Source organism: Chionomys nivalis, chromosome 19 (genome assembly GCF_950005125.1).
Source record: "Chionomys nivalis chromosome 19, mChiNiv1.1, whole genome shotgun sequence".
NCBI lineage: Eukaryota > Metazoa > Chordata > Mammalia > Rodentia > Cricetidae > Chionomys > Chionomys nivalis.
Genome location: NC_080104.1, coordinates 20,761,458 through 20,787,151, shown reverse-complemented (window position 1 = coordinate 20,787,151; position 25,694 = coordinate 20,761,458). Strand labels below are relative to the sequence as shown.

At 36.0% G+C, this 25,694-nt stretch overlaps 1 protein-coding gene across 31 annotated transcripts in view; it reads left to right on the top strand.

The window, feature by feature from the left end:
- The window catches only part of Rims1 (regulating synaptic membrane exocytosis 1), a 454,154-nt gene that overhangs the window by 278,097 nt on the left and 150,363 nt on the right, over nt 1-25,694 (top strand). For all 31 annotated transcript variants that reach the window (XM_057794819.1, XM_057794794.1, XM_057794818.1 and 28 more), the window contains one exon: nt 21,436-21,503. In XM_057794819.1, coding sequence (XP_057650802.1) covers nt 21,436-21,503 — 68 coding nt within the window. The remainder of the gene's footprint in view (nt 1-21,435; nt 21,504-25,694) is intronic.

Here is a 25,694-nt window from a genome sequence, read left to right as displayed (position 1 = left end):
GTAGCTATGGAGTCACAGGTGAGGTTAGTCTGTGTAGTCTTTTACCCAGAGGGATTCTTGTTCCTCCAAGTGGGAAGAGTTGTTTTAAATAAGAACGATTTGAAGTAAGTAAATATTGTTAGTATGAGTTTCTAAATCAATACAATCATAAGGGAGGGATTGTTCCTACTTATGTGTTGTCAGTCTCAGGGAATGGCATCTGTCACTTTGCATGAGATCTCATGGGATGCACTATCCAGAAATGACTGAAAGACTGTTTTACAAAAGGGTCAACAATAGGCTTTCTTTAATATAGATTCTTTGTTCTTACTTTGTAAACTGTATGCTGTGCATACCATTTCAGAGACCTGTTTGCTTTAGTACGGTTTTTTTTTTTCTGTTAGAAACCAAATTTTTTATCATTTGATATGTTTGCTTAAGTCAAGACAATTTAGGGAACTCAAGGAAACTATACATTAATATATGAGATAAAATGTGGAATAAATACCCGATTAATACCATTGAAACTTGGTTGATCATTTGAAGTTAGCACATCCTAGGAAGTACATAGGGTGAGAGAGAGTAGGAACACAGAATTAGCTTTCACGTAGACTCAGCATGAGAATGTAAATGTTGTTTAATTTGTTAACTGGACTTGTGAAATGCATGGAAAGAAAACTCACGAATGTTTTTAACTACAGAAAATGAATAAATTGCTGAAAGTTTTGGCTGTCGTCTACTCCTCATGCCTGGTACTGTCCTAAGGTCTTTCTGTAGACTGTGCCTCTGTTGGTCTTCTTTAGGACAGTAACATAGCAAAAGAAGCCTAAGTTTAGCAAGCACGGCCCCCCATCTCCACTAACTGCTCTCAGACCATCTCCACTGGAGTCAGGATTGGCATAGCAGATGTGTAGCATGATAGACCCCACCAAACCAGCCAGCTTCCCAGCAAGCTACTGGCACAAAATCCTGGGCCCCACTGGAAGTAAAGATCAAAACCTTATACAGTCGCTCTGTAAGTGTAGGTCCAGTGAGATTTCATATGAGGTGAAGCCAAGTTCAGATTCCAGGGCACTACGTTTAAACCATATGACCTTGGGCAAATGAATAAGCTTTGCTAAGTGTCACTTGTTGTGGGTAATGTAAGTTTATCATATCCCTATAAAACAAGTGAATTAAATAAAGTTATGATAGTACTGCGTTTGACAGATAAAAGGCCTTCAGTTAATGTGTATTGCTCTTTTCTTTCCCTTGCTACAATTTGATTACCTTTTGCCTAATGTCAGTTTAAAGTGTACCTGGAAGTTTCTGAAAAGAAAAGGAAAATTTCCTGAGGATCCTGTGTGGGCTAACTTTTATTCTTTATCAAGTAGTCAGCTTGTTAGAGACTGGTGTTTTTAGTTGGTTAACATGATTAACAGTTCAGTGCTGATATTTATTTCAACCAATATGACTTTTTTTTTTTTTTTTTGGCAAGTTCACACTACTTCGGTAAACCCAGCACAATTGTTTTAAATCAATGGGGGTTTGTCCTGTTTGTCCCTGTGTTATCATTTACCAGTTCACATTATGAAAGAAAGCGGAAGTGGCCTCCATGTGCTTCTCCAGACCTTCTGGAGTGGGTTAGAGGAGTGTCTCAGTATTTACTACTGTTTCTTGAAGCTGAACATTTTACCATGATTAAATGTGGCTGGGAAATTGTTTTCAATTCATTTCCTTTCTTTTGCTAATGTTATTATTGTTCCTTAGTACAAGATATGATATGGTCGGAGTAAATGTAGGTGAATTGCTGATAAAACAATGGTTTTGCCTTAATGACAGCTCTGTTACACTACAAATTATAAGAGCATGGTCACCTGTCTTTTAGTATCACAAATATAAGCCATCCCCATCTCTGTTTCTTGTATTTGCGATTGTCCTTTTGCCCTCTGGAGAGGAGCCATCAGCAGTAGGTTGATCATACAGGAGACTCTGAACAAGCAGTTTTCTTCTGTTCCCAACAGTCCCTCCCGGCTTCAGCTTTATGTGTTCTAGTGCAGTTGTTGCCAGTGGGTGCCGTTCCTCATTTAGAAAAACTGCAGAGGAAATGATCTGTTACGTTGGACTTGGCAGGACCATTTCCAGAGGTTGATAATGGGATCGAATTATTTCAGGTGAGTTTGGAGGGATTTAAAAATCAGTGAGGGTCTGCTCTAGTCTGTTACTGGAGATCACGGTTATCACAGTGAAGTAAGTGTCCCCGCGAGAGGAACAGGAGATCAAGAGCATCTGCCTGAGGCTTTCTCCCTCACTAGCTTTCAGGGACTTCAGAGTTTTGTCTCCGGCTGCAGGGAAGTAGCAGCATCTATGCACTGTTTTAGGAAATGGTTAATTGCGTGGCGAGAGGGCTCAGCTGTCTGCTGCCCTGAGAGTCACCTCAGTACAGTGCAGACCGGCATAGATGAATGCAGTAATCAATGAGGATCTGAAGCTGCAGGGATCTGAGCTGATGACAGCAGCACTTATGGCCTTGTTTAATGTCAACATTGTGTAATGTTGGGCACTGCAGTCTTTGGAGCAGGGTCATTGAGAATGCAAGGACTATGGGAAATTTTATTTAAAATTTGCACGTTGGTAGCTATATATATTTTTTTAACTGTGTTGTGGGCTTCTGCCATTCCTAGCTGGAATTTAATGACTTGGTGTCTGTAGCGCTTACTTAACGATTCTGATGCTGCCCTTTGATTTGCTGCATTTCTGCAGTTTCTACTACTTCATGCATTGCATTCAAGAACAGGTAAACCACACTATGATATTAATCATAAGATGAATCTAAAGCTAATGGGATTCGTTGTTGAATTATTCAAAAGGGGGACATATTAAGATTCATCATTTGGATTCTATCGGAGAGTAAGAAGTACTTTACTTTGAAAATGGAAACTACATCAATATATAATTTTCAAATGGAGATGATCATCCGGTTGCCTTATATGTTGTTTCTCAAACTGTGAGTGTATATCTGAAGTGCTCATTGAGTTGTATGTATTTCAGTATTCTATTTAACTCACAACTTGATGTATGTGTATAGTTAATTCAGGGAGCATGCCTTTTTCCTTTCCCGATTAATCAGATATTTTATTTTCATTGTTTACTGAATTGCATAGACAGCTTCAATGCTCAGTCTTAAAAATAGAAAAACTGAAGCTGCATGCAGATTGTTCTTTTTAAGGGTTTAGACTGAGGATGCTGAGACCTGCTTTCTTCTGATGGCTAGGGCAGACTGTAGATCACTTCCGTGGCCATGCCTGTATTTTGTGTATGGTGTCAGGCTTTGCACTGAGAATGATCATCCTGTAAGGGAACAGAGAGTGCAGACACTCAATGGAAAAGAACAGCATCATATTTGGGGTCAGAAATATGAAGGTGTGACCTTGGGGATAAGTGAACACCAACCTCTTCTGTCCCTGCTTTATCTTCTGCACCCAGAGAGAACACTTTCCTGCTTCAGTGCGGATACATAGCATTTCTAAGATGTTCAAGGCTGTCACATGGTAATATCGGTGTAGAAACAACACTGCTTTCAGACATTTAAATGGATGTGGTTTCCTTAGTAACCCCCCACTTCATCCCTTGGTTGTAGCACCGTAGCCTGTGAGATTTTGTAGAGGTTGAGAATAGCTTTTTAAAAGTTAAGGTGGCAAATCTCTTGGCGCCATTGTAACTACTTTTCCCAACAGGGATTTGTGGTGTCCTGACAGCACTTTCTGTTAGGCTGCACTGCTTGGAGGGAGAAGAAGTCACATGATTTGCTGCAGTGCTCTGAGGGCTGAGTACAAACAGGCACAGGAACCATCCTAGCACCTGGCAGGGCTGCATGCTGCCTGGATGCTCTCTTGCTCCCTCCCAGGCTCAGTGAGTCTCTTATTAGAGACTGTTATCTCTTCCTAGTGAATGATTTTTCAGACGTCTGCATCCTGCCAGAATCCAGAGGATTCCAAGCAAGTAGGAAGGCAGTAGCTACATTCCACTCACCAGGTTCAACTAACCAAATCTGTCCTTTTGAATGAATGTTAAGAGTTTATTGAACCTGGAACTACATACTTGTAGACTGACTTATAAATTGCTTGTTGGTAAGGGTCCCACATGTGTTCATGGCCATGCTTACGTCATGTTACTCCTAGACCTTTACCATCATAAGGGCAAGCCTGGGGCAAGGGATGATTCGGTTCTCTGTGTATGCGTGGCAGAGAGGAAAGCAAAAGGTGATGTGGCCAATGGCCTGCCAAGCTCTGTGGAAATGGAATGATTTATAATTTCTACTCCTAAACTCAGGAAGTTAGTAACTTTCTTAGTAAAGTGACTCTTCCTCATTGGATGTTATGTGTTCCCCTATCTGTCAACTTCCTGTTGTTTTAAGTGATCCTATTGTTGAGTTGTTAGCAGGATCTTTGAGAAGCAAGTGATGTTTTCAATTTGAAGTACTGGGGACTATGAAGAATGATGGAAGTCATTTGGAAAGAGAAAATGAAATAAACAGAAGTTCCTATCCTTCCTGGTACTTCACTATATATATATATATATACTTTGAGCAAATGAAGCCAAGGCATGTTGCTCTAGACTTTCCAAGGCCAAAAGGAATGGACAGCAATATGCCAGCTTATAGATGTAGAGCAGTGAATGAAGGAATTATTGGTTATTTTATGATATAATTATTTTAAAATGTCTATAAATACAACTGTCTATCTATAATTTCTAGGCTAGTTGGTGCATTCAGAATTTGTAGATAACCTGCTTCAAGTAAATTGTGTAAGGGAATTATCAGAATCATAGGGTCGATTGTTTGCCAGAATATAACCACAATACTGAATGCCTAGCTAATTTGAGTAATTACTTGGGGGGAATGTACTCCATACATTACATTTCTAAGGACTTGTGATATAAATTCTTACAGTGATAAGCCACAAACATTGAGTATATTTCAAAGCCAAAATCAGAAAAATTGGTTATTAAAATAGCTTAATTTTAACAGACATGTTTTCAATAATATCTACCATTAATTTGGATTCAGTGATAGTTCAAAAGGGGCCAGATACATTAACAGGCAATGGTACCAGGTTCCATGCCTGACCACCTGTGTTCAATTCCCAGATTCCACAGTGTGGAAGGAGGAATAAACTCTCTAAAAGTAGTTTTCACTATAGCATCTATGTGACCTTGAATAAATAAGTGTAATTTTTAAAGAGTTTGATTTCATAATTATTATTTCTGATAACTTATTTAGAAAATGTTAAGGTCTTACCAATCATTTTATAGATTGTTCTGTGTAGCATATATTTCTGAAATTGTTGAAGATGCTAATTGTGACGAGAGATCAACACAACTGTTTCCAGTGTCATTCTTGCCTCAGTGGACTTCTAAGACTTATTAGAATGCACATTGTTGCAGTTACTTTCTTAGGTGAGGTCCCTTGCTTTCTGTATGTATCTCCAAGATCATTTTATTTGAGTATACTTTCTTGGATTCCTAGGTGTCTATCTTAAGCAGGAATCTGAGAACATACTACTAGGGACCTGCAGTAAGTGGTTATTTTAAGGAGAAGCCTCCAAGCAAAAAGAGCAATGCTTCAGTATTTTCTTTCTTTCTTTTTTTTTTTTTTTTTTGGTTTTTTTCAAGACAGGGTTTCTCTGTGGTTTTGGAGCCTGTCCTGGAACTAGCTCTTGTAGACCAGGCTGGTCTCGAACTCACAGAGATCCGCCTGCCTCTGCCTCCCAAGTGCTGGGATTAAAGGCGTGTGCCACCACCGCCCAGCCCAGTATTTTCATCAAGAACTTTCCAACACTTATTTTTACTTTGAGAGAAATATTAGAGAGGAACCAAACATTCAGAAGAAAAATACCAATAAACATAATATTTTACCTACAATTTTACATAATGCATGATTCCTTAAATGTGCTTATGGACAATGGGTGAAAGTAACTTGTGTTACAGTCATTATCTTAATGGCAATAACAACAAAGTGCTGGTATTCATTGGTAGAAAACATACTTGTCCCATACATGAAGGCAAGTCATTTCTCTTTTATCCTTGGGAAATAAATCAAAGACTACCTTAAAGTTGCCCTTGCTTTGAAAATACATTTGACATCTTACATTTTCATCTGTGATGCCATTGTACATTGATATATTTATATCAATGTAAATATATATGTGTGTGTGTGTGTGTGTGTGTGTGTGTATTTTCAAAGCTTCAATCCAAAACATGAGTAAATGGTTATTACATGCATTTAAAACTCTAATGAAATAAATTAGGAATGACTGAAAAGTCCAAAATAGAGTGATTTCTGAACAGGTTTGCATTTATATGGAATGACATTATGTCACCTGTACCTGAGAGCTTGTTGCGGGCCTCTTTTGACCACAGGCACTATGTTGTAATTGCTTGACTTTAGACACTGGTTCTATTTAAAGAGCAGACATTTAGTTTAGTGATTATTTCTCTTTCGTTTTTGTTGTTTGTTTGTTTGTTGTTGTTATGATTCTTCTTATGTGGGATTTTGCTGTGATCAGAACTATCCACTCAAGACATAAAAGTCATACATAAGTAAGGCACAGAATAAGAGACCCCCAAATAGCTATTTAATTTGTAAGTTTTTAGAGTATTGAATTAAACAAATGGTTTTTAATGAGAAAACAAAAGATCTGGAGTGTGTGTGTGTGTGTGCGCGTGCACGCGAGCGCCTATGCTATATTTTATTATTAAAGTGTTAATGCATCATTTTGTAAAAAACAATAGAACTGTAAGTTCTTGGTTGAAATTATAACAACTATCAAGTTGATACTTTTTATTGATTTTAATCTCTTTAATAGTAAATAATGAAAACTATCCAGGCTAGTATAATATCTAGTTCAATCAAAATTTAATGTTGAGACATTAAAATAAGTTGAAATTTTTTTACAATTACATCTCAAAAGTGGATCACAAATATTCTGTGCTAAAAACTAAATGGTACTCATGTTCCCACTAGCTAGAATAAAAGGTTTTGTTTAGGGTACTACTGGTTGGCTTTTAGTTTGAAATTGAGATCAGTCTTTAATTTTATATAACTGTAATGTAAATATTGAAATGGGCATTGGGGGTTGTGACTCCGGGTAGAAGGCTTGATTTGCAAATGTTAGACCCTGTTTTGAGCCTCAGTGTGAACAAATGCCATAAGAAAACGTATAGGTTTGTTTTCAAATATGAAGGTAAATTAATTTTTTATTATTGGGTTGATTAAAATATTTTACTCATTATAATTTAGTATTTCTTTTAGCTTTTGTATTTCTAGGGCTCAGTCTTGCTTTTAGTTATTATATCTAACTTTATAAGTCAGACATAGTTTATATGCTTAGTAGACTTGTTAGGTCAAACATGACATACATATTTTATTAGGAAATTAGCTAAATGTGCCATCTTTATCAATAACCAGTGTATCTCTCTTGAGAAATATTTTTAAATGGAATTTTAAGGCTTTTATCAGCAAAGAGACATCAAATGGGTATTGTTCATAACACTGAATTAATACATAATTATTAATTTAATACATAACTCAGTGTTTGTAAAGTAATTTTAATTTCACATTTAGTGCCACTGAATGCATTAGGAGGCATTGCTGACACTGCAATTTCAGTCACTTTAAACTTTCTCCTAAATTTTCAGCGAAGATGAGATTGTTTACTTGGTTTGCTTTTACTGGAGAGGCATTAAGTTTGATTAAGATTCTTTAAAAGACTCTTTGATTGCTGACAATGTATGACATTATGTAGAGAGCACCTAATCCTGTTGTCCCTATTTTTCACATTTCTTTCACAAATGTCAGGAAGTAGGACACTCAGTGGGAGAAAAATAACATACGTTCATTCAATTTTTTAATGAGGGATGAATCTGACACATTATTTGATAAACACTGGCTGGCTGACTATTTTGATTGTGGTGTATTGAGGAATAATTTACTTTTAGGATTTTAAGGTATTAGTTACAAATGTCCTCAGGATTGAGAGCTGGCTTTTCTAAGTTAGTAATTATTTTGCCAACTAGCTTGAGTTATTGTCACTATTTTTTAACATTATTTTAATTAACATTTTTCTCACTAGAGTTGTAAATTTTTATACACCATAAGGAATTTCATTTGTTTTCATACATGGTCTGTTCTTTTTAGTTGTCATCTGATGGATGCTGTTCCAACATTGCGCTTCCACCCAACTGTGTGTGTACCCAGTTGTTGAGACAATATCATCCACGTTTACGTATATAAAGCTGAGAATAATAACAATTTTGAAGGCAGATAGGCTTGTAAGCATTTTATTTTTCTGTCTTCTTTTTGTGTTAAGTGTCTTTGTCCCTTGCTCGTCCATTCTTTTAGTTGAGAGGATGCCTTTCTGTGCTCTCCCATTATGTCTTGTGTAGGATGCAGCATCAAAGGTCCTGCTGGGCAGAATACCAAAGACTGCAACCCAAGTGGGGCAAGCCTAATCGATTTCCAAGGAATAAAGCTTAGGGAGTTAGAATTTGTGACTAACAAATTTTATCCCAGAAGGGGCACCTTCCTTCAACCCATTTCCCCCAAAGATGTAGAAAACTTGATTATGGGATTGTGCTATTTAAATTATACGTAAATGAATACTTTCACATGAATTCCACTCCAATTGTTTTCCTTTGAATCAAAGACATTTTGAGATTTATGAATGGAAAAGGACTTTATTGTTTTTGTAAAAATAATGTTACAACAAATATATTAAAGTACATTTGTGCATACTCAGTGAAACAAATTTAACTTCTGACTTTAAAACTTACAAATTTGCTAGACTATAACTAAATAAAGTTCTAGGAAATAAATTCAAAATGCATAAAATGTTCACTTGGGAAAATCAAGGTTGAGCACTAGGCTGCAAACTTAGCCATAAAAATCTAACACATTAGCTTTCAGAGAAAGTGCAATGGTTTACAAAATACACAGCTTTCATAACAAAAGTAAAGCATTTATTCAAGTGCACATATGTTCTTCCTGATGCTGATGCAAGAGAGCTTTGCCTTCCACACCATTTCATAATGACAGGGGCAATTACTACACATTTTAAGAGCTACATCATCTCCAGGATGCCATGAAATGCCTGGTGTGGTAGTGGCGAAGGACATAAGAAATAGGGGGGAGGCCTAAGAATCCCAGGTATACTACAATTCAGATAAGTGGTCATGTAACGGAGTGTGATTAATTCAGATATATTTTATAAAGTCTAAATTGACATTCTGTATATGTTTTATACACATATTATTAAACTAAGTATTAAAAGGACTAAGGTACAGTACAATAAATAATAGAGTTTCTGGGTTGCCTTCTGGAGATCACTGTAGCTGTGTGTTGTAATTTGTGATTTTAACAGATTGAGGAACTGGAGATAGGGCTGCCAGGGTTTTTGAGTGAAAGATCTTCTCCTCCCCGAAGAACAACTAAACAGAACAGAGAAACTTTTTTTTTTTTTTTTTTTTTTTTTTTTGACAGAGTCTTCTAGCCTGTCTTATACTCTTATATTCCAGGTTGACCTGGAACTCACAGAAACCCTCCTGCCTCATTTTCTTGAATACTAGGCTACAAGTGTACAAAGACATGCATGGCCCAGCCTTCTAATGCTTTTCTTATAGAAATCAAATCTCAGATGAAGTGTTAAATCTTTGGCCAGCCTTAGGTTAGGAGACTTCATAAGATATGCATACACTTGGTATGCATGCATGACATGTATACACTCTGTGTGCATATGCGACCATTATTTCTATGTTTCCATTATTCTGTGCCTTGACGTATCAGAGGATCAGCTGAAAGAGCATGCCCTTTATAAGACTCACTGCTTTTGTAGTTCATCAGCCTTCGGCCAGTGACCTTTCAGTACTCTGCAGCCCTACTTTCCCATCTTACAGTTTGGAAGTTGTGTGAATATGAACACTTAGCAATTTTCTCAGGAGCAGAGATGATGCATACAGCAGAAATGTCCTTTAAAAATCTCATGCCTAGAGATTTCCTTTTGCCAGCCAAGAAGCTGCCAACATGAAGAGATATGCTTCCCTTATATATCTAGAAATTGTTTGCTTCCCCCCCACACACAAAAGGCATAAAAATCAAATTAACATATGATGAACATAAATGGAGCATAGAGGAAACGAAAAAGACTTTAGGGGAGGGCTCTGGCTTCAAAGTATGTCTTCTATCTGTTTGCTCCTGATTGAACTCATCCTTTGCTTGTTATAACTTAGTGTGCATTTCCACTTGTTTTGAATGCTCTTAATATTTATCTGTATCCCACCAACTGCTCTTCTTGTTCTTTACATCACTCACACTTGACTCAGTCTCCCTCCTTTCCAGTTCCATATTTTCAGATGCAGAGGCAGGTAGCATTCAGTTTGACACTCAGAATATTGAACATTAGTGCGTTTGGATTGGGCAGCCTGGGTCCAGACAAACACTAGCATTTTCTTTTATCAAAGAGACACTTCTAGAATGTTTTTTTGTTTTGTTACAATGCTTCTACTGTGAACATGTCCAGCACTACAGTGTCTTAAACCTGTGGTTTACAGCCAGTCCCCAAACAATGAAAACAAATAAACCCCAATTTTTTCCACAGGGTATCCTGGCTGGTTATTCCGAGGCTTTGCACGTCACAACCTGTTCTCCCACGTGAATGGAATGCTCAGTATCAATGTGGAAACCTGGTCAGTTGGAAAGTTGCAGTGTAATATTTTCCTCCTGGGTACAGCACTACCCAAAATCTGATGTATTGAGAATTGCTGTGTTAAAAAAATTCCCCTAGACTGTCATTCTGTGATTTGTTATCCAGTACACCCCACTAATCAATGTTTAGATTTGGTGGGAGGAGTAATTTTTAAGGCATTGCATCTCATGCTATATTTCCACATAAAATTATTCATCTCTAAAGCATTACACCAGCAATGCTTTTGTTCTGTAATCAGTGGCCTTGGCAAATGTTCTCAAACAGCTTTTGTTGTCATTTCTAATCATATTTTACAGATTAACTGAAAATCATGAACAAATTTACTTTATAAAACTAAGTCGCAGAGTTGTATGCGTCAATGCATGTATATGTGTGTGTATTCATACATGGGTATGTCTGTGAGTTTTTTGTTGAATGAATTCCAGAATTTTAATTGATTAACTTTCTCTAAGTCCCACAGCTCAGGGCAGAGCAGACACAAAGGGCAAGAGCTCCTTGAGCATCATGGCCTTTAAGGAGTATATCTGGATTTTGAAACATTTTCTAGTGTCAAAAATCTAAGCTTATGTAAATTAGTATTGCTTTCAATAGTAGAAAACACAAAATAAAGAACTTTGCTTAATCTTTCAAATACATTTTAATTTCTCAAAATCTACAAGTATTTAAGATAAATCCCAGTTTTTCTGTGCTTTCTCATTGCCTCATCAAGAGATGACATTTTGTTACATCTTGAAGTCTTCAGTGACTGTGGGGCCAGGATGGTGGTGTGTGTACACACTTGTGTGGGTATGTGAGTGTGATTGTGGGAGCCAGAGGTCAATATCGTAAGTCTTCTTAGTCACATTCCTTTTTATTTTGTTCCATATTCTTTAACTGAGCTTATTGATTTGGCTAGGCAGACTACCTAATGAGTTTCAGGAATCTATTTTCAGCTCCCTGCCACTGGGAGTTCAAATGTACCTTGCCACCCCTGGCTCTGGTGTCTGTGTGCTGGGGATCCAAACTTAGTTCCTCATGTTTACATGGCAAACACTACCACTTGAAGTATCTCCCCAGGCACCTCCATGATTGTCTTCTTAACACTTAATTCTATTATTGATTAGATGATATTGTTGGGCTTTTCATTTAGAAAAGGAACTCTTATGCATGTAGGTCATTAAAAACTTTACTGAGTAACAATAAAATGTATTTGATACCAAATACCTATCCCACTTAACATTAAAGATATTGTTAAAACTATTGAAATATTGTTAGCCATCTTTAGTAATAACTTTTGATAATTTTATAAGCAGAAAGGATTTAAACAATTTTCTAAGGTACATACATTTCAGTAAGTTGAAAACCTTTTCCCAGTTAATCTTATTTCCAACACTGATTTCATATTTTCAACACCATTTATGCAGCTATTATACATTAAACTTTACTTCTAAAATTGTTGGAAGTTGAAAAAATGATGTAATTTGTCTAAAGCTCTTGAAAACTTTTATGTGCAAAGTAGGTTATACCTGATATATAGAAGAGAATAGAGTTTTTATAGGTGGATAGATTTTATCAAGAGAATGTACCCAATAGGGTTAGGTTTAGAATTATGAGTCCCTGCTTTTACGGGCATTTCTCTTTTTACTGTAAAATGGATGTCCTTTTTAAGTGCTATATAAAAAAGTAGAAACTCATAAGTTAAAATACTGTTAATAGATAAACTGAAAGATAATGAGATTCTGAGGTTATTCCATTTAAATAAAATAAATAAATTAAATTTATTTAATTTAAATTAAACCATGAGGCAGAAAAATAGTATTGTTTCAGTTTTCATGTTAGTAGGAAAAATTGAAAAGAATAATATATATGTATAATTAGATACAATATATAGCATATATAATTAGGTACAATCATTAGAAAATGTTTGTAGAAATGTTTATATTGATGTCCATGATCTCCGTTTACCCCTCAAAGAACAACAGACGCTCTAGTGTTTGCCATGAGACTGAGGTCAGAGTTCAGCCAGGAAGTCCGTGTTTTTCAGAGTTATACAGAGCATGATGCTGACGTCCTTCCCAAACCCTCTCAAAATCACCCAACAGTTCCTAAAACAAGGAAGGGATGTGTTGAAGCCTCTCCCTTACTAAATGTGTTAAAGCACTACACTCTCTTGGACTGGTTTCTGAACCACTTTCATGTGTTCTAAAAAATTACAAATCAGAACTGCACTGAAGGCCCTCAAACAAATATTTGATCACTGTCTAAAGTCTGTTTGGCTTCAGAGAATCTGTGGATTATAAATAATTTCTGAATATAAACTTTGAATTTGACACCTCATTAGAGTAATAATTAGTAATTGATTCACTTATGTGAATCATCTTACTAATTTATAATTTAATTAAATATTGAGTTTATATTCCAGTGAGGAAGAGTAATATTGATTCGATGACAAAAAGAGATTAAAGGGGAATTTAAAAATTCAATTTTTGTTTCTTAAACCACATTATTGACTTATGAAAGCACCATACCTGTTTATTTTATGCAATTTGATGAGTCTGGAGTTATGTATTACCTGGGAAACTGTGACCAAAATCAGGGCTGTGAACCTCTTCACCTCCTCTATCATTTTCTGCACTTTCTGAGACACATATTTAAAAACTAAGCCATCAGCAGTTCTCTGAGTATACACTGCAGTGCTGTTAACTTTGTTGACTCTTGAACAGTAGACCATCTCCCCCTTCCCAGCCCTTGGAAGTCATCCTGTTACTCTTAGCTTCTCTATATGACTATGTTGTTTGGCATATGGAATGATATACCATGCATATACCTTTCTGTGTCTGACTTCTTTCACTTAATGTAATGTCTTTTATGTTCATCTGTGTTTTGTTCACAAAAGCAGGTCTTTCTACACTGAAAAAGTTACCATTTCATTGTGTGCTCATACCCATTCTCTTTACCTCTTAACCTACAGTGGACCCAGATTGTCTCTATGTTCTGATTATGGTGACCAGTGTGGTTATGTGCATGAAGGTGTAGGTTGTATTTACTTATTTAAGATCCTATTTTCAGTTATTTTGTCTATAGTCCCTGAAGTGTTCCTGCCAGATCATTTAGTTTTGTTGGTTATTTGGAGCATACCTCATTACTCTTTTAGAGAGTAATTTTACCAACTTGTACTCCTACCAGTCCATACACAGATTCTAATATTTCTCCATATTTTGCACATTGATCTTTAAAAAAATATAGAGAGCCATTTTAACAGGAGAGCGTTGAGGTCAAATTTTTTGTCTTAGTTTAAATTTCTCTGATGATTTGGGATCTTTTGGGGTAAATGTAGCTTTAATAAAAATGATTTCTTCATTTTTTAACATATTTTGAAGAAAAGTTTAAGGGATTTAGGAAATACCTCGGTTGTACTTTTGATTTTAAGTCTGTGCAGTTTTCATTGTATTTATGACAGTCACGTAGTCTATTGAGGAAGAGTGGTTTGTTTCTTGAGATGGTGGAAAGACAGTTATAAATATGTACTGGAAATCATGCAGAGTTACTGAGAATCAGTAAAATTTGTATGGGCTAATATTATTCATTTTGATGATGTCAGAATATATCTTGTATGTATTCTTGAGATGATCATGCACTTAACCTTCCCTAATACTTCACTAGTGCAAACCTTTGTACTTTTTCTTGGATACTTTTACATCTAATACTTGTACACTGTGTACATACTCAACTTGGGCAAGCACCTATCACATAAATTATTAAACACTTACTAAATGAAATGAGAAGTGTGGTTTCTAAAATAGTTTTAATATACATGTGTAATCAAGCATTCTACTTGGAATTTATTTATGTCTAATGATAAGGATTGGTTTTATTGGCATCCATGGTGCTTTCACACCTGAAATCAAACTCCAAAATTTGGAATAAAAATACATGTTAATACTTTATTGTAGATCCTAATCATGCTGAATTATTATATTTCTATTTACACAAGTTTCATGTTACATTTAAAATGACATGTATATTATTTAGCATTGAAAATATATTTCTGCATTGAGATTGCATACTGTATGAAAATTTTTGCAATGGAAACTTGATGCTGTCTAAAGATAGTAATTTTAATTAGCCCGCTATTTCCAAGGTGTAGAGAGCTAGTCTGTGTTAAAATGTCCCACAAAAATAAGTTAGGAATTATAAAATTACTTTGAACATAACAATGTATGGATTTTTGATGACAACTGATATGATTTATGCTTCTGTATTAGTGGTAACAGTGGATTAGATCTTCTAGAGGTATATTGAATATACATCCAAATGTTTGCATGTATTCTACAAGAAAATTCATTAAATTTATTATCATTTTGAAGCTCCACAACCTAGCAATCAATATCTTTAATTATCTACTAGTTATCAAAGTAAATACACAATATAACATGTACTCACTCAGAAGTGACTTCTAGACATAAAGCAAAGAAAAAGAAACAACCTACAGTCCACAAGCCCAAAAATCCTAGACAACAAAAGAGGCATACATGAGTCTACATAGGAAGGAGAAAAGACAAGATCTTGTGATGAATTAGAAGCATGGATGTCATAGGAGAGGATACAGGGGAGTGGGGTAAGGGAGGGAAGTAGAGAAAAATATATAGATAAACAATAAAATATATTTTCATTAAGAAGTATTTTTCAATAGTTTAGGAGCAAACATTGTTGGATTTTTCTTAACTACCAATAACAAGGAAATTTAAGTTAAAAGAACAATTGTAGTATTTAAAAACTTATTTTCTCACAAACTTCTTAATTATATATAATTATATATATATATATATTAAAATTACATGTTATTTCTTTATTCTTTTTTAAAATGCTTAAGTAAAAATGTGGCAATTTAATGGATGATCATAAAACTATAAAAAACTTTCATAATACAAACGGGTTTGATGTATTCTAAAATAAATTTTGCGTGGTACAAGTATTGATCTTTTAATTCTTTATGTTCCATTACTATTAGTATGTGTCTCCAATACCATGTATATGCAAAGGTTGCCAAAGCATCTGGCTACAAATTCTGTAGCATTCATATTGCCATAAGATAGGATAACTAATTAGGAATTACTAGACATACTTTTAATAGTATGTCTACCTATCTGATTGTCTGCTAACTCCCTATTTGGAATACTCAAGTAATTTATCTAACCTCTGTTTAAGATGTTTTACCTAAATACCTTGTAGGTGATAGAAAACTATTGATTGAAAGGTATGTTTTCATAATTTGAGGAGTGTCACTGTTGAATTTTACTAAACACATCAACATTTTAGTTCTTTGCATTTGAGGAACACTTTGCCCAGAAATAGTCACTGTATATGAGTGTTTAGACTTATTTCAGAAAAGAGAAGTCAAATACAAAGCTGAACAATTAGAAGAGAAAGGGAGGAGGCAGAGAAGGAGCTCAAGTGTATAGATTTGTGAAAGTAGCTATTCCAGCAAGGACTAAGTGTAACTGAAGGTTTCTCTCTTGCCCACCAGTTACAGTTACCAGATAACTACTCTGAGGCTTAATATTAATTACAAATCATTTAACCTATTAGCTCAGGCTTATTATTACCTAGATCTTACAATTTAAATGCAACCATTTTGATTATTCTATATTTTACGATGAGGATTGTGGCTTGTTATTTCACATATGCTTCCCTGGCAACTGATAGCATTTTTCTCGACCTCACCTTCTTTCTCCCTGTATTCAGTATGGCTTTCCTGGATAGCTATATTCTCCCCTGCCACAGGCCAAAGCAGCTTTATTCATCAACCAATAAAAGAATACAAATTTGCAGCATACAGAGGGGCATCTCACATGATCTCTCCTTTTCTGTCTAGTTAAGAAGGAAGGTTTTAACTTTAACATTATAAGATTGAATATAGCAAAACAGTTATCAAGCAAGGATTACAGCTTCAATATTTAGTTTATTTGTATTTGATAAAATTAAAGACATTTCTCTATCATCTATCTTATCTTTGTGAATGTAAAGTTTTATATCCAATTTATTTTATCATAACTAAGGAAAATACAATTATCTAGTCTTCAACTTCATCAAAGACCTAAGGGATATAATATTATGTAAGTAAACAGGAAGTGAAAACTTTAGAAATGACAGAAATATGGCTTCCTGGACAGTTACCCAAAGTTCTTCTGTAATGTTGGGGCATCCATCTTCAGCCTACAGACCCATAAGTACCTGGAAGACTTCTTAGTGAAGCGGGAAATTTGAAACTGTCCCACCTATATTAGCAGTTTGTCAGTCAGTTTTTTTCTGTGTCCTGCTGAATGTCTGGCAGTTTCTTCCATGAAGCAGGAACCCTGAAAGATTTTCCTATCTTGTTTTGGCAAATTCAGCAATGATTTTCCTGTGTATCTTGCATGTCCAGTTTATACAGCATACAATCAAGTAGTCCAGACAAGAGAAGTTTCTTGCCCAAATGGCTAGCCTTATCACATTGAAAACAAATTCCATAAGCAGCTTCTTCGATGCCCATCATCCTCTTGAAGTAATTGGTGCCGCCAGGAGCAGACATGTCTCACTCTTGAGAAAAGTCTAAGTTCTTTTTTTTTTTTTTTTTTTTTTTTTTTTTTTTTGGTTTTTCGAGACAGGGTTTCTCTGTGGTTTTGGAGCCTGTCCTGGAACTAGCTCTTGTAGACCAGGCTGGTCTCGAACTCACAGAGATCCGCCTGCCTCTGCCTCCCAAGTGCTGGGATTAAAGGCGTGTGCCACCACCGCCCAGCAAGTCTAAGTTCTTAAAACATTTTAAATTAGACATTTTGTAGATCTTTGAAGTGTTTGACGATTACCTATTCATGTGAAATATATCTTTGTATATCTAGAAAACCTAAATAACATTACTGTCAATTTGATGATTATAGATGACTAATTGTATTTCTTAACTATACATTGCATTTTTATTTATTTTTATTGAGCTCTACATTTTTCTCTGCTCCTCTCCCTGCCTCTCCCCTCCCCACCTTTGTCCTCCCACTTTAGGTCTCCATGCTCCCAATTTATTCAGGAGATCTTGTCTATTTCTCCTACCCATGTAGATTAAATCTATGTATGTCTCTCTTAGGGTCCTCATTATTGTCTAGGTTCTCTGGGATTAAGATTTGTAGGCTGGTTTTCTTTGCTTTATTTTTAAAAGCCACTTATGAGTGAGTATATGTGATAATTGTCTTTCTGTGTCTGGGTTACCTCACTTAAAATGATGTTTTCTAGCTACATCCATTTGCCTGCAAAATTCAAGGTGTCACTATTTTTTTCTGCCGTGTAGTACTCCATTGTGTAAACGTAACACATTTTCCTTATCCATTCTTTGGTTGAAGGGCATGTAGGTTGTTTCCAGGTTCTGGCTATGACATTTTTAAAGGAGCTATATAAACATAATACCCTAAACAACAGTAGAAATATACATATAGTATAACATAATTGACCTTAAATTTGTATCAGTAAACCAAAATCCATACCAATGTATTTTGAGATTAATAGTTGTCTTTTGGATTAAAGTAGATATATTAATCTTCCTTTTATCATGTCTATATAATAACCCCCTTTTTTCTTTAGTAATAGATTGACTATGACCACTGACTATTTATAATCAATCCTTCTTAAATTCAAACATACATTTATAAACTCAATTTGGGGAATTTGGGCGTAGTTTCATACTACTCTCTGCTGATTGGGTATACTGGTAATCTTATGGGGATCCTGAGAAAATTTTAAATTTTGGTTAAATCTTGGCTGCACCAGTCTATGAGGCTGCATTGCATCAACCAGTTATCTTAAAGTTGTTTTGGATGTTTGATCACCTGGGACATTGCTCCCATTGGAGACCTCTGGGGTGTCTTGCTCAATCAAACAATATTAGCCTGGAAGGAATCCACAGGTTCTCATCTTCTGTGGAAGTATAAGCAGAACCTCTTTTCAAAAGCAACATATTCTTTGACCCAAATTTTGAAGGCAAGATACCTTTATATTGGTTTAACTTAGCAGCCCCCTGCAATCAAATATCTTTCTGTAGTTAGCTCATTGATAGTCAAAAAATTAAAAAAGTAAAATAGCACACATAATTTAGACTGTCTATTTTCCAACTTGATGTGGCTTTTATTTCCTATTTTACGTTACTTTTTACTTTCTCTTTAAAGACTATTTGATTTTTTTAAAAAAACTATTTATTTTTATAAGTATCTATATCTTTTTTAGTCTCCCCAAGCCTACATACATTTTAAACACACTGTGACCTGTTTAGAGGTGGGATTTGTTTTGTTTAGTTTTTTATTTTTGTTGTTTTTTTAATTTCTTTTTTTTCTTGTTTTTTCTCTGAATTTATCTTTATTGTATATTGGTAATCATTTTATGACCAGGAGAGTTTTTGGAATGTTGAGCAGGTGTGGCTAGAACCAAAGCTGCAGCTTTGACTGCGGGCTCCACCCTGTTTAATTTTTCAACATGACTGTACCCACGAGATTCATATTCACCTCACCAACTCTGGAGAGCAGTACTAAGTAACCTGCAGCTGTGCTCTGCTCTCCAGCCTGCAGCTGTGCTCTCAAACCCGCAGGCAGCTGCTGGGAGCCTCTTTACCTGTGTGAGAGACTGTCGTAACTGGTTATGCTGCTCAGCCCATGGTATTTGGTGGCCAGCTCCATCTCTTGGGCAGTTTTCCCAGAGATGCATCTATGTGCTGTGTCTGGCATGAGAGACTAAGAAGTCCAGTGTGGCCCTGTTCCATTGTGCTTGGAAACTTTTAAAAGATGTTTTAGGTCTTATGTGGATTCATGCCCAGTATTGGGCACCATTTGAAACTAGAGATTTCTCTTCTGCCTGCCAGTTCCCAGTAACCACGTGAGGCTTAATTTTAATTACAAACCATTTGACTCAGGCTTATTACAACTTACTCAGCTCTTACAACTTAAATTAACCCAATTCTATCATTATATTTTTATCACAAGGCTTGTTACCACACATCTTGCTTCTCAGGCAGCTGCTGGTGTTTTTCTTGACCCTGCCTTCTTTATCACTGTATTCAGTTTGGCTTTCCCGCCTGACTATATTGTGCCCTGCCATAACTTAATTCATTAACTAACAAAAGCAACACATATTTGCAGTGGACAGAAGGGTATCCCACATCAACTAAGATTCCTCTACATCTCCTAGCAGTCTAAGTAGTTCTGTGAATATGAGTCTTTAAAGATGCCTTAGAAACTAACTGCTCATTGCTAAATATATGGAAATTGGGGAGAAACACATATTAATAGCAATAACCATTTTGTGAATAAATATTCATATTATATTTTGTTTTCTGAAAGGGATTGAAGATTAGCTACTTGAAATTAAACTTGAGAAGTTCTACAGATAATAAACATAAGATGCAAAAATCCTTGCTTTTGAAATTCATTTATTTTGAAGTTCAAAAAACGATTTCTCTAACTGGAGGTGTTCTTAGATATTTAGAAATTCATAAGCTGATATTGGACCATCTGTGCATTCAAATACATGATTTTTGAGAGAGGTTTGACTATCAGGTGAAGTGATGGCCTCATTTCTAACATTAATAGCTACACAGAAACCACCATTATCATTATGAATATTTAAATGACATTTCAATATTTATTGTAGCATTTATACCATTTTTTAACTCTAGGATGTGTAAAAGAAATCTGCAGAAAGCATTGAAGTAGAAATGTGTGGATTTTATGACTAAGGACTACTTGAAATTATTATGTATTGCATTTCTCCTGTTCCCATGTCTCCCATACTTGCCATCAATGAAAATGTTTTTGATGCTAAGATACAATTATAAGCCAAATTTTTGTTTTCCAGTTAGCTAGTAGTGGCTGTGTGCCTCGGGATTAGCTGGTATAGTTAGATAACTCTTTGATATTTTTTATTCTCTTTGGAGATTCATAGAAAGACCATTGGAAAAGAATTAACTTGGTATTTAAAACATGAAGGTCATTTGATTTTGACTTTTCTTAAAAAGCTGTTCTATCTGGTCTTTTATCTCATACAAATAATGTGAATATTGTTCTTTCCTTTCTACATTTACTAAATTTCTTTCTTTGGCGTTATGATAGAAGTAAATATTAAAATATTGTTTTTTAAAAAAATAAATATTAAGTTAGATTCATGTGTACAGTGCTAGAGCTTTTTAAGTTCCTTATGACTATGGTAGTACTGTTGAGTACAATGTCCTTTGCTTGCAGCCTTTGCTAACTTTTCCTTGGTAGTTCATTTATTGTCAAGTATTAGGTATGTGTGCCATATTATCAGTTAATGAAGGCGGATATAGATGATCCTATGACTTTGAAAGATAGGCGCTAGTGCAGGTGAGTTCCAGAGAGCTTAAATTTTAATATTTCTCAGCTAGTACCACTAGATGGCAGGCTGCCGCCTGCTGTAGAGTTTTTTGAGGCAGGCAGGGAGGGGAAAATCCCGTGGCTTCCACTATTCTGTGTGAGTGTTTCTAGGGTGACTGGTAGTTCTTGATTGCGAGGGCACATCTGTAACACTCATTTCTGTGACTCAAGCCCTAACCTCTACGTGCCAATTGTATATTAACCTGGAGTCCAAACACACACGATTGTAGTACCCGAACACTTATTTCCTGGGCTTGAAGAAGTGATGCTGAGATCGGTGCTGCACTGCTGAAATCTCCCACTTCAACCTCTTTTCACTCTTTCCCACTGCACAGGTGACTTGGATTATTACTGGCTGGATCCTGCGACGTGGCACAGCCGGGAAACGTCGCCTATTAGTTCGGTAAGCTCTCTCGTAGCCTATACAAGTCAAGATTCATAGGTAGTATTCATCATCTTCAGTCTTCCTGGATCAAGTACATATTTTATTACAGCCATTATTTACTTTAGAAGGGGCACTTAGAAGAAAAGGAGTTATCTTTGAAAAAATGTGGATAAACCAGCATCTGCCTCCCAAGTGCTGAGATTAAAGGCATGCATCACCACCACCGGGCCTCTTGAAATTATTTTGTTTGTTTTTTTGTTTTTTTAAAGATTTATTTATTTATCATGTATACAACACTCCGCCTCGATGTATGCCCGCACCCCAGAAGAGGGCGCCAGATCTCATCACAGATGGCTGTGAGCCACCATGTGGTCACCGGGAATCAAACTCAGGACCCCCGGAAGAGCAGCCAGTGCTCTCAACCTCTGAGCCATCTCTCCAGCCCTTGAAATTATTTTGTAAAAGAAGAATACTTAAAAACATGTTCCTCAAGAAGTCTGACAATGTTTTATGTATCCACACTGAAATGGCTTTCCTCTATAATAATAAGACACTTCTATATACCTCAATAATCTGTATTTAGATATTAAGATTCAGATTGTGGGGTCAAAGTAAGATACCTGTGCTACTTACACAGTTTATCTTATTAAAAGTAAACAATTTTGTTGTTTAAAACAAACAGAGTGAAATCAATGACTGTGACACACAGGCACGTCTGCTCCTATAATAATGGTTAACTAATACGACGGCCTCTGGTTTAAATCTAAGTTCATGCATTTATGTTTGCTCCACAGTTGAATTTCCGTGCTCAGTTTCCCATCACATGGAGTTTGCAACACTTGTTCAGAGTAATGCTTAGACAAATGAGAAATGAGAGTAGTCCCGTGTTGAGGTCCTACATTAGCCTGGGTGACATGACTTCACTTCTGTAGGTACAGAAGAATGGCACTGCGGTGATGAATTAGTTTGGCCTCTTCTTATTTGAGTATTTTTATAGAGCATTGAGCATTATTGGAAAGAATTTCATTCCTTCAGTTCACACACACACACACACACACAAGCACAAATATGCACACGTATCCAATGCACAAATATGCACATAAACACACCCAGAGATATAACAAACACAGAGAAAAACAACCATGCACAATGCATACAAATACACACACAAACACACAAGATTCATATCCATTGTATTGAACATGGTAGGTTTTGCTGTTAGGCCACACAAGTGCTTAACCTAGTTTTAACTTCTGTAGAAGATATTTTTAAATGCTGGAGGAGAAATCTTTGAAACTTTTAACATCCTTTGACTATAATACAAGTTCAAATAAATATTTAAAATTTAAACATTGGGAATTCAGTCTATGCTGAGGTTGAATAGAACCAACCCCACCCTAAAAGCCAGGTTATGTCTGTCATAGTCACAGTGTTGACCAATACGTATTTAAAAAGATGTAAGCTGCCTAGTGATGTTCATACTCCAGACAGATATATTTTATTTTGAGGTTTCCTTTCTGTTGCTCAGAATATCAATTTTCAGTGTGACATTTTCATTCTTGCATATATTCTTTGATTCTATTCAGACTTACATTCCTGCCTCTGACTTCCTCTCCTTCCTGTATCACTTGCTTTCCATTTTTCTGAACAGTCACACATCCACGTCATCACTATTATTTTCTCTAGAGCTCTTGCATGTGAGAAAACACACAAAAAAATCATTCAATAATGACTCCATTTTATGTGGGTAAGGCTGAAATATTCCAGGTACTCCTTGAGTTACTATATAATGAGATTACATCCTACTTAACTCATTGTAAATTAAACGTGTTTTTGAATTATAGACTGCAGACTGCATGGTGGCTTAGAAGTTAAGTCACTTGCCATGAAGCATGACAACCTGACTTCAATCCCTGGAACCCACATCATAAAATGAGAGAACCAAGTCTTATAAGTTGTCCTCTGAATCCATGTACATCAGGGCATGTGTGCTTCCTCACATTAATTAATTAAAAATAATATATTCTTATTGAAATGTGCTTCATACACCTGTTCTATTTAATCCATCACTTTGTAACATGGTACAATGTAGGATGCTGATTGTTTACAAATTGCATTACTGTCTGGACCTGTCTCACTGCCCTGCCCAGCACCCTGAGAGAGGAGTACATACATAACAGAAATGTCGCAACCTGACAAAAGTTAAGATTCATATGGTATCTGCTGAATGGTAATACCTTTATACAACTGTAAAGTAAAATTAGATTGTAAGATAAACCAATATAATTCAAGATCTATATAATATATATGTGTATAGGTATACTATATGTACACCACATATATAGGATATATACCTATACCTATAATATATATCACTACACCAATAGGTATATTATGTGCATGCTATAGGTATGTATAGTATATCTATATGTGGTATACCCCTATATAGTATATACTATTTTTATATTGTATTTACTATTTTTATATCGTCACCAGTATATTATAACTATTAATAACTCAAATGTGGTGCTCTATGTATAGTAGAAATTATTAAAATTACACTTAGTTATATTTCAGAGTCATTTCTGATACTGTTTTTAGTTTCTAACTATTTTTAGAATCATTGAAAATAAACTATAGCTCTTATTGAAGCCTTATAAGCCCACTACAGAGTACACCTAAAGAAAGTATTCCCAATCTAGAGTCTTTTAGTTCTTCTCCCCAAAATTACCTCATGCTACAACTGCTCATTATTTAGCTTCAGAAAATAAAACAAGCCATTCACTTTTTATTTTTATGTTTCTTTGTATAAATCATGCCATCATTAATTGCTACTTTAAAATCTTTTATTCATTTTACATACCAACCACAGTTCCCTCTCCCTCCCCACCAGCTTTCCCCCACCTCCTCCCATCCACTCCTCTGAAAGGATAAGGCCAGGTATCAACAAAGCTGGGCACATTAAGTTGAGGCAGGACCAAGACCCTCTACCCTGCATCAAGGCTGAGCAAGGTTTCCCAACATAGGGAATGAGTTCCAAAAAGCCAGCTCATGCACCAGGGTTAAGTCCATGTTTCACTGCCAGTGTCCCTCAAACAAACCAAACTAGACAACTGTTGCCCACATGCAGAGGGCCTGGTTTGGTCCCATGCAGGATTCCCAGCTGTCAGTCAGGAGTCCCCGAGTTCCCATGAGTTCGGGTCCACTGTTTCTGTGGATTTCCTGTCTTGTCCGACCCCCCTCATATAGTCTCTCCTTCCTCTCTTCGACTGGACTTTCAGAGCAAGGCTGGTTGTGTTTGACTGTGGATCTCTGCATCTGCTTCCATCAGTTATTGGATAAAGGTTCTATAATGACAGAGTATTCGCCAATCTGATTACAGGGAAAGGCCAGTTCAGGCACCCACTTCACTATTGCTAGGAGTCTTAGTTCAGTTCATCGTTGTGGTTGCCTGGGGATTTTCATAGCACCAGGTTCTCCTAACCCCATATTGACTCCCTCTATCAAGATATCTCTTCTATTGCTCTCCCATTCCATCTCTCCCCCAACTCGACCATCCCATTCCTTCATGTTCTCATCAACCATCCCCTCCTCTCTACTGACCCCACCCCCAGTTTACTCAGGAAATCACATATATTTTCCCTTCCAATGGTAATCAATGTGTCCCTCTCAAGGTCCTACTTGTTCCCTGGCTTCTCTAGAGCTGTGGATTGTGGTCTGGTTATCCTCTACTTTATATCCAGTATCTACTTATGAGTGATTACATATTGTGTTTGTCTTTCTGGGTCTGAGATACCTCATTCAGGATGATTTTTGTCTAGTTTCATCCATTTGCCTCCAATCTTCATATTGTCACTGTTTTATATGCTAAGTAAAACTCTATTGTGTAAATGTACCACATTTTCTTTATCCTTTCTTCGGTTTAGAGGTGTCTAAATTGTTTCCAGTTTTGACTATTACAAATAATGCTTCTGTGAACATAATTGAGCAGGTGTTCTTGTGGTATGATTGAGCATTCTTTGGGTATATGCACAAGAGCAGTAATGCTGGGTTTTGTGGGAGATTGATCCCCAGTTTTCTGAGAAGTTGCCATACTGATTTTCAAAGTGACTGTACAAGTTTGCACTCCCAATACTAGTAGAGGAGTGTTCCCCTTAGCCATTCTGACTGTTGTAAGATGGCATCTCAGAGTCATTTTGATTTTTATTT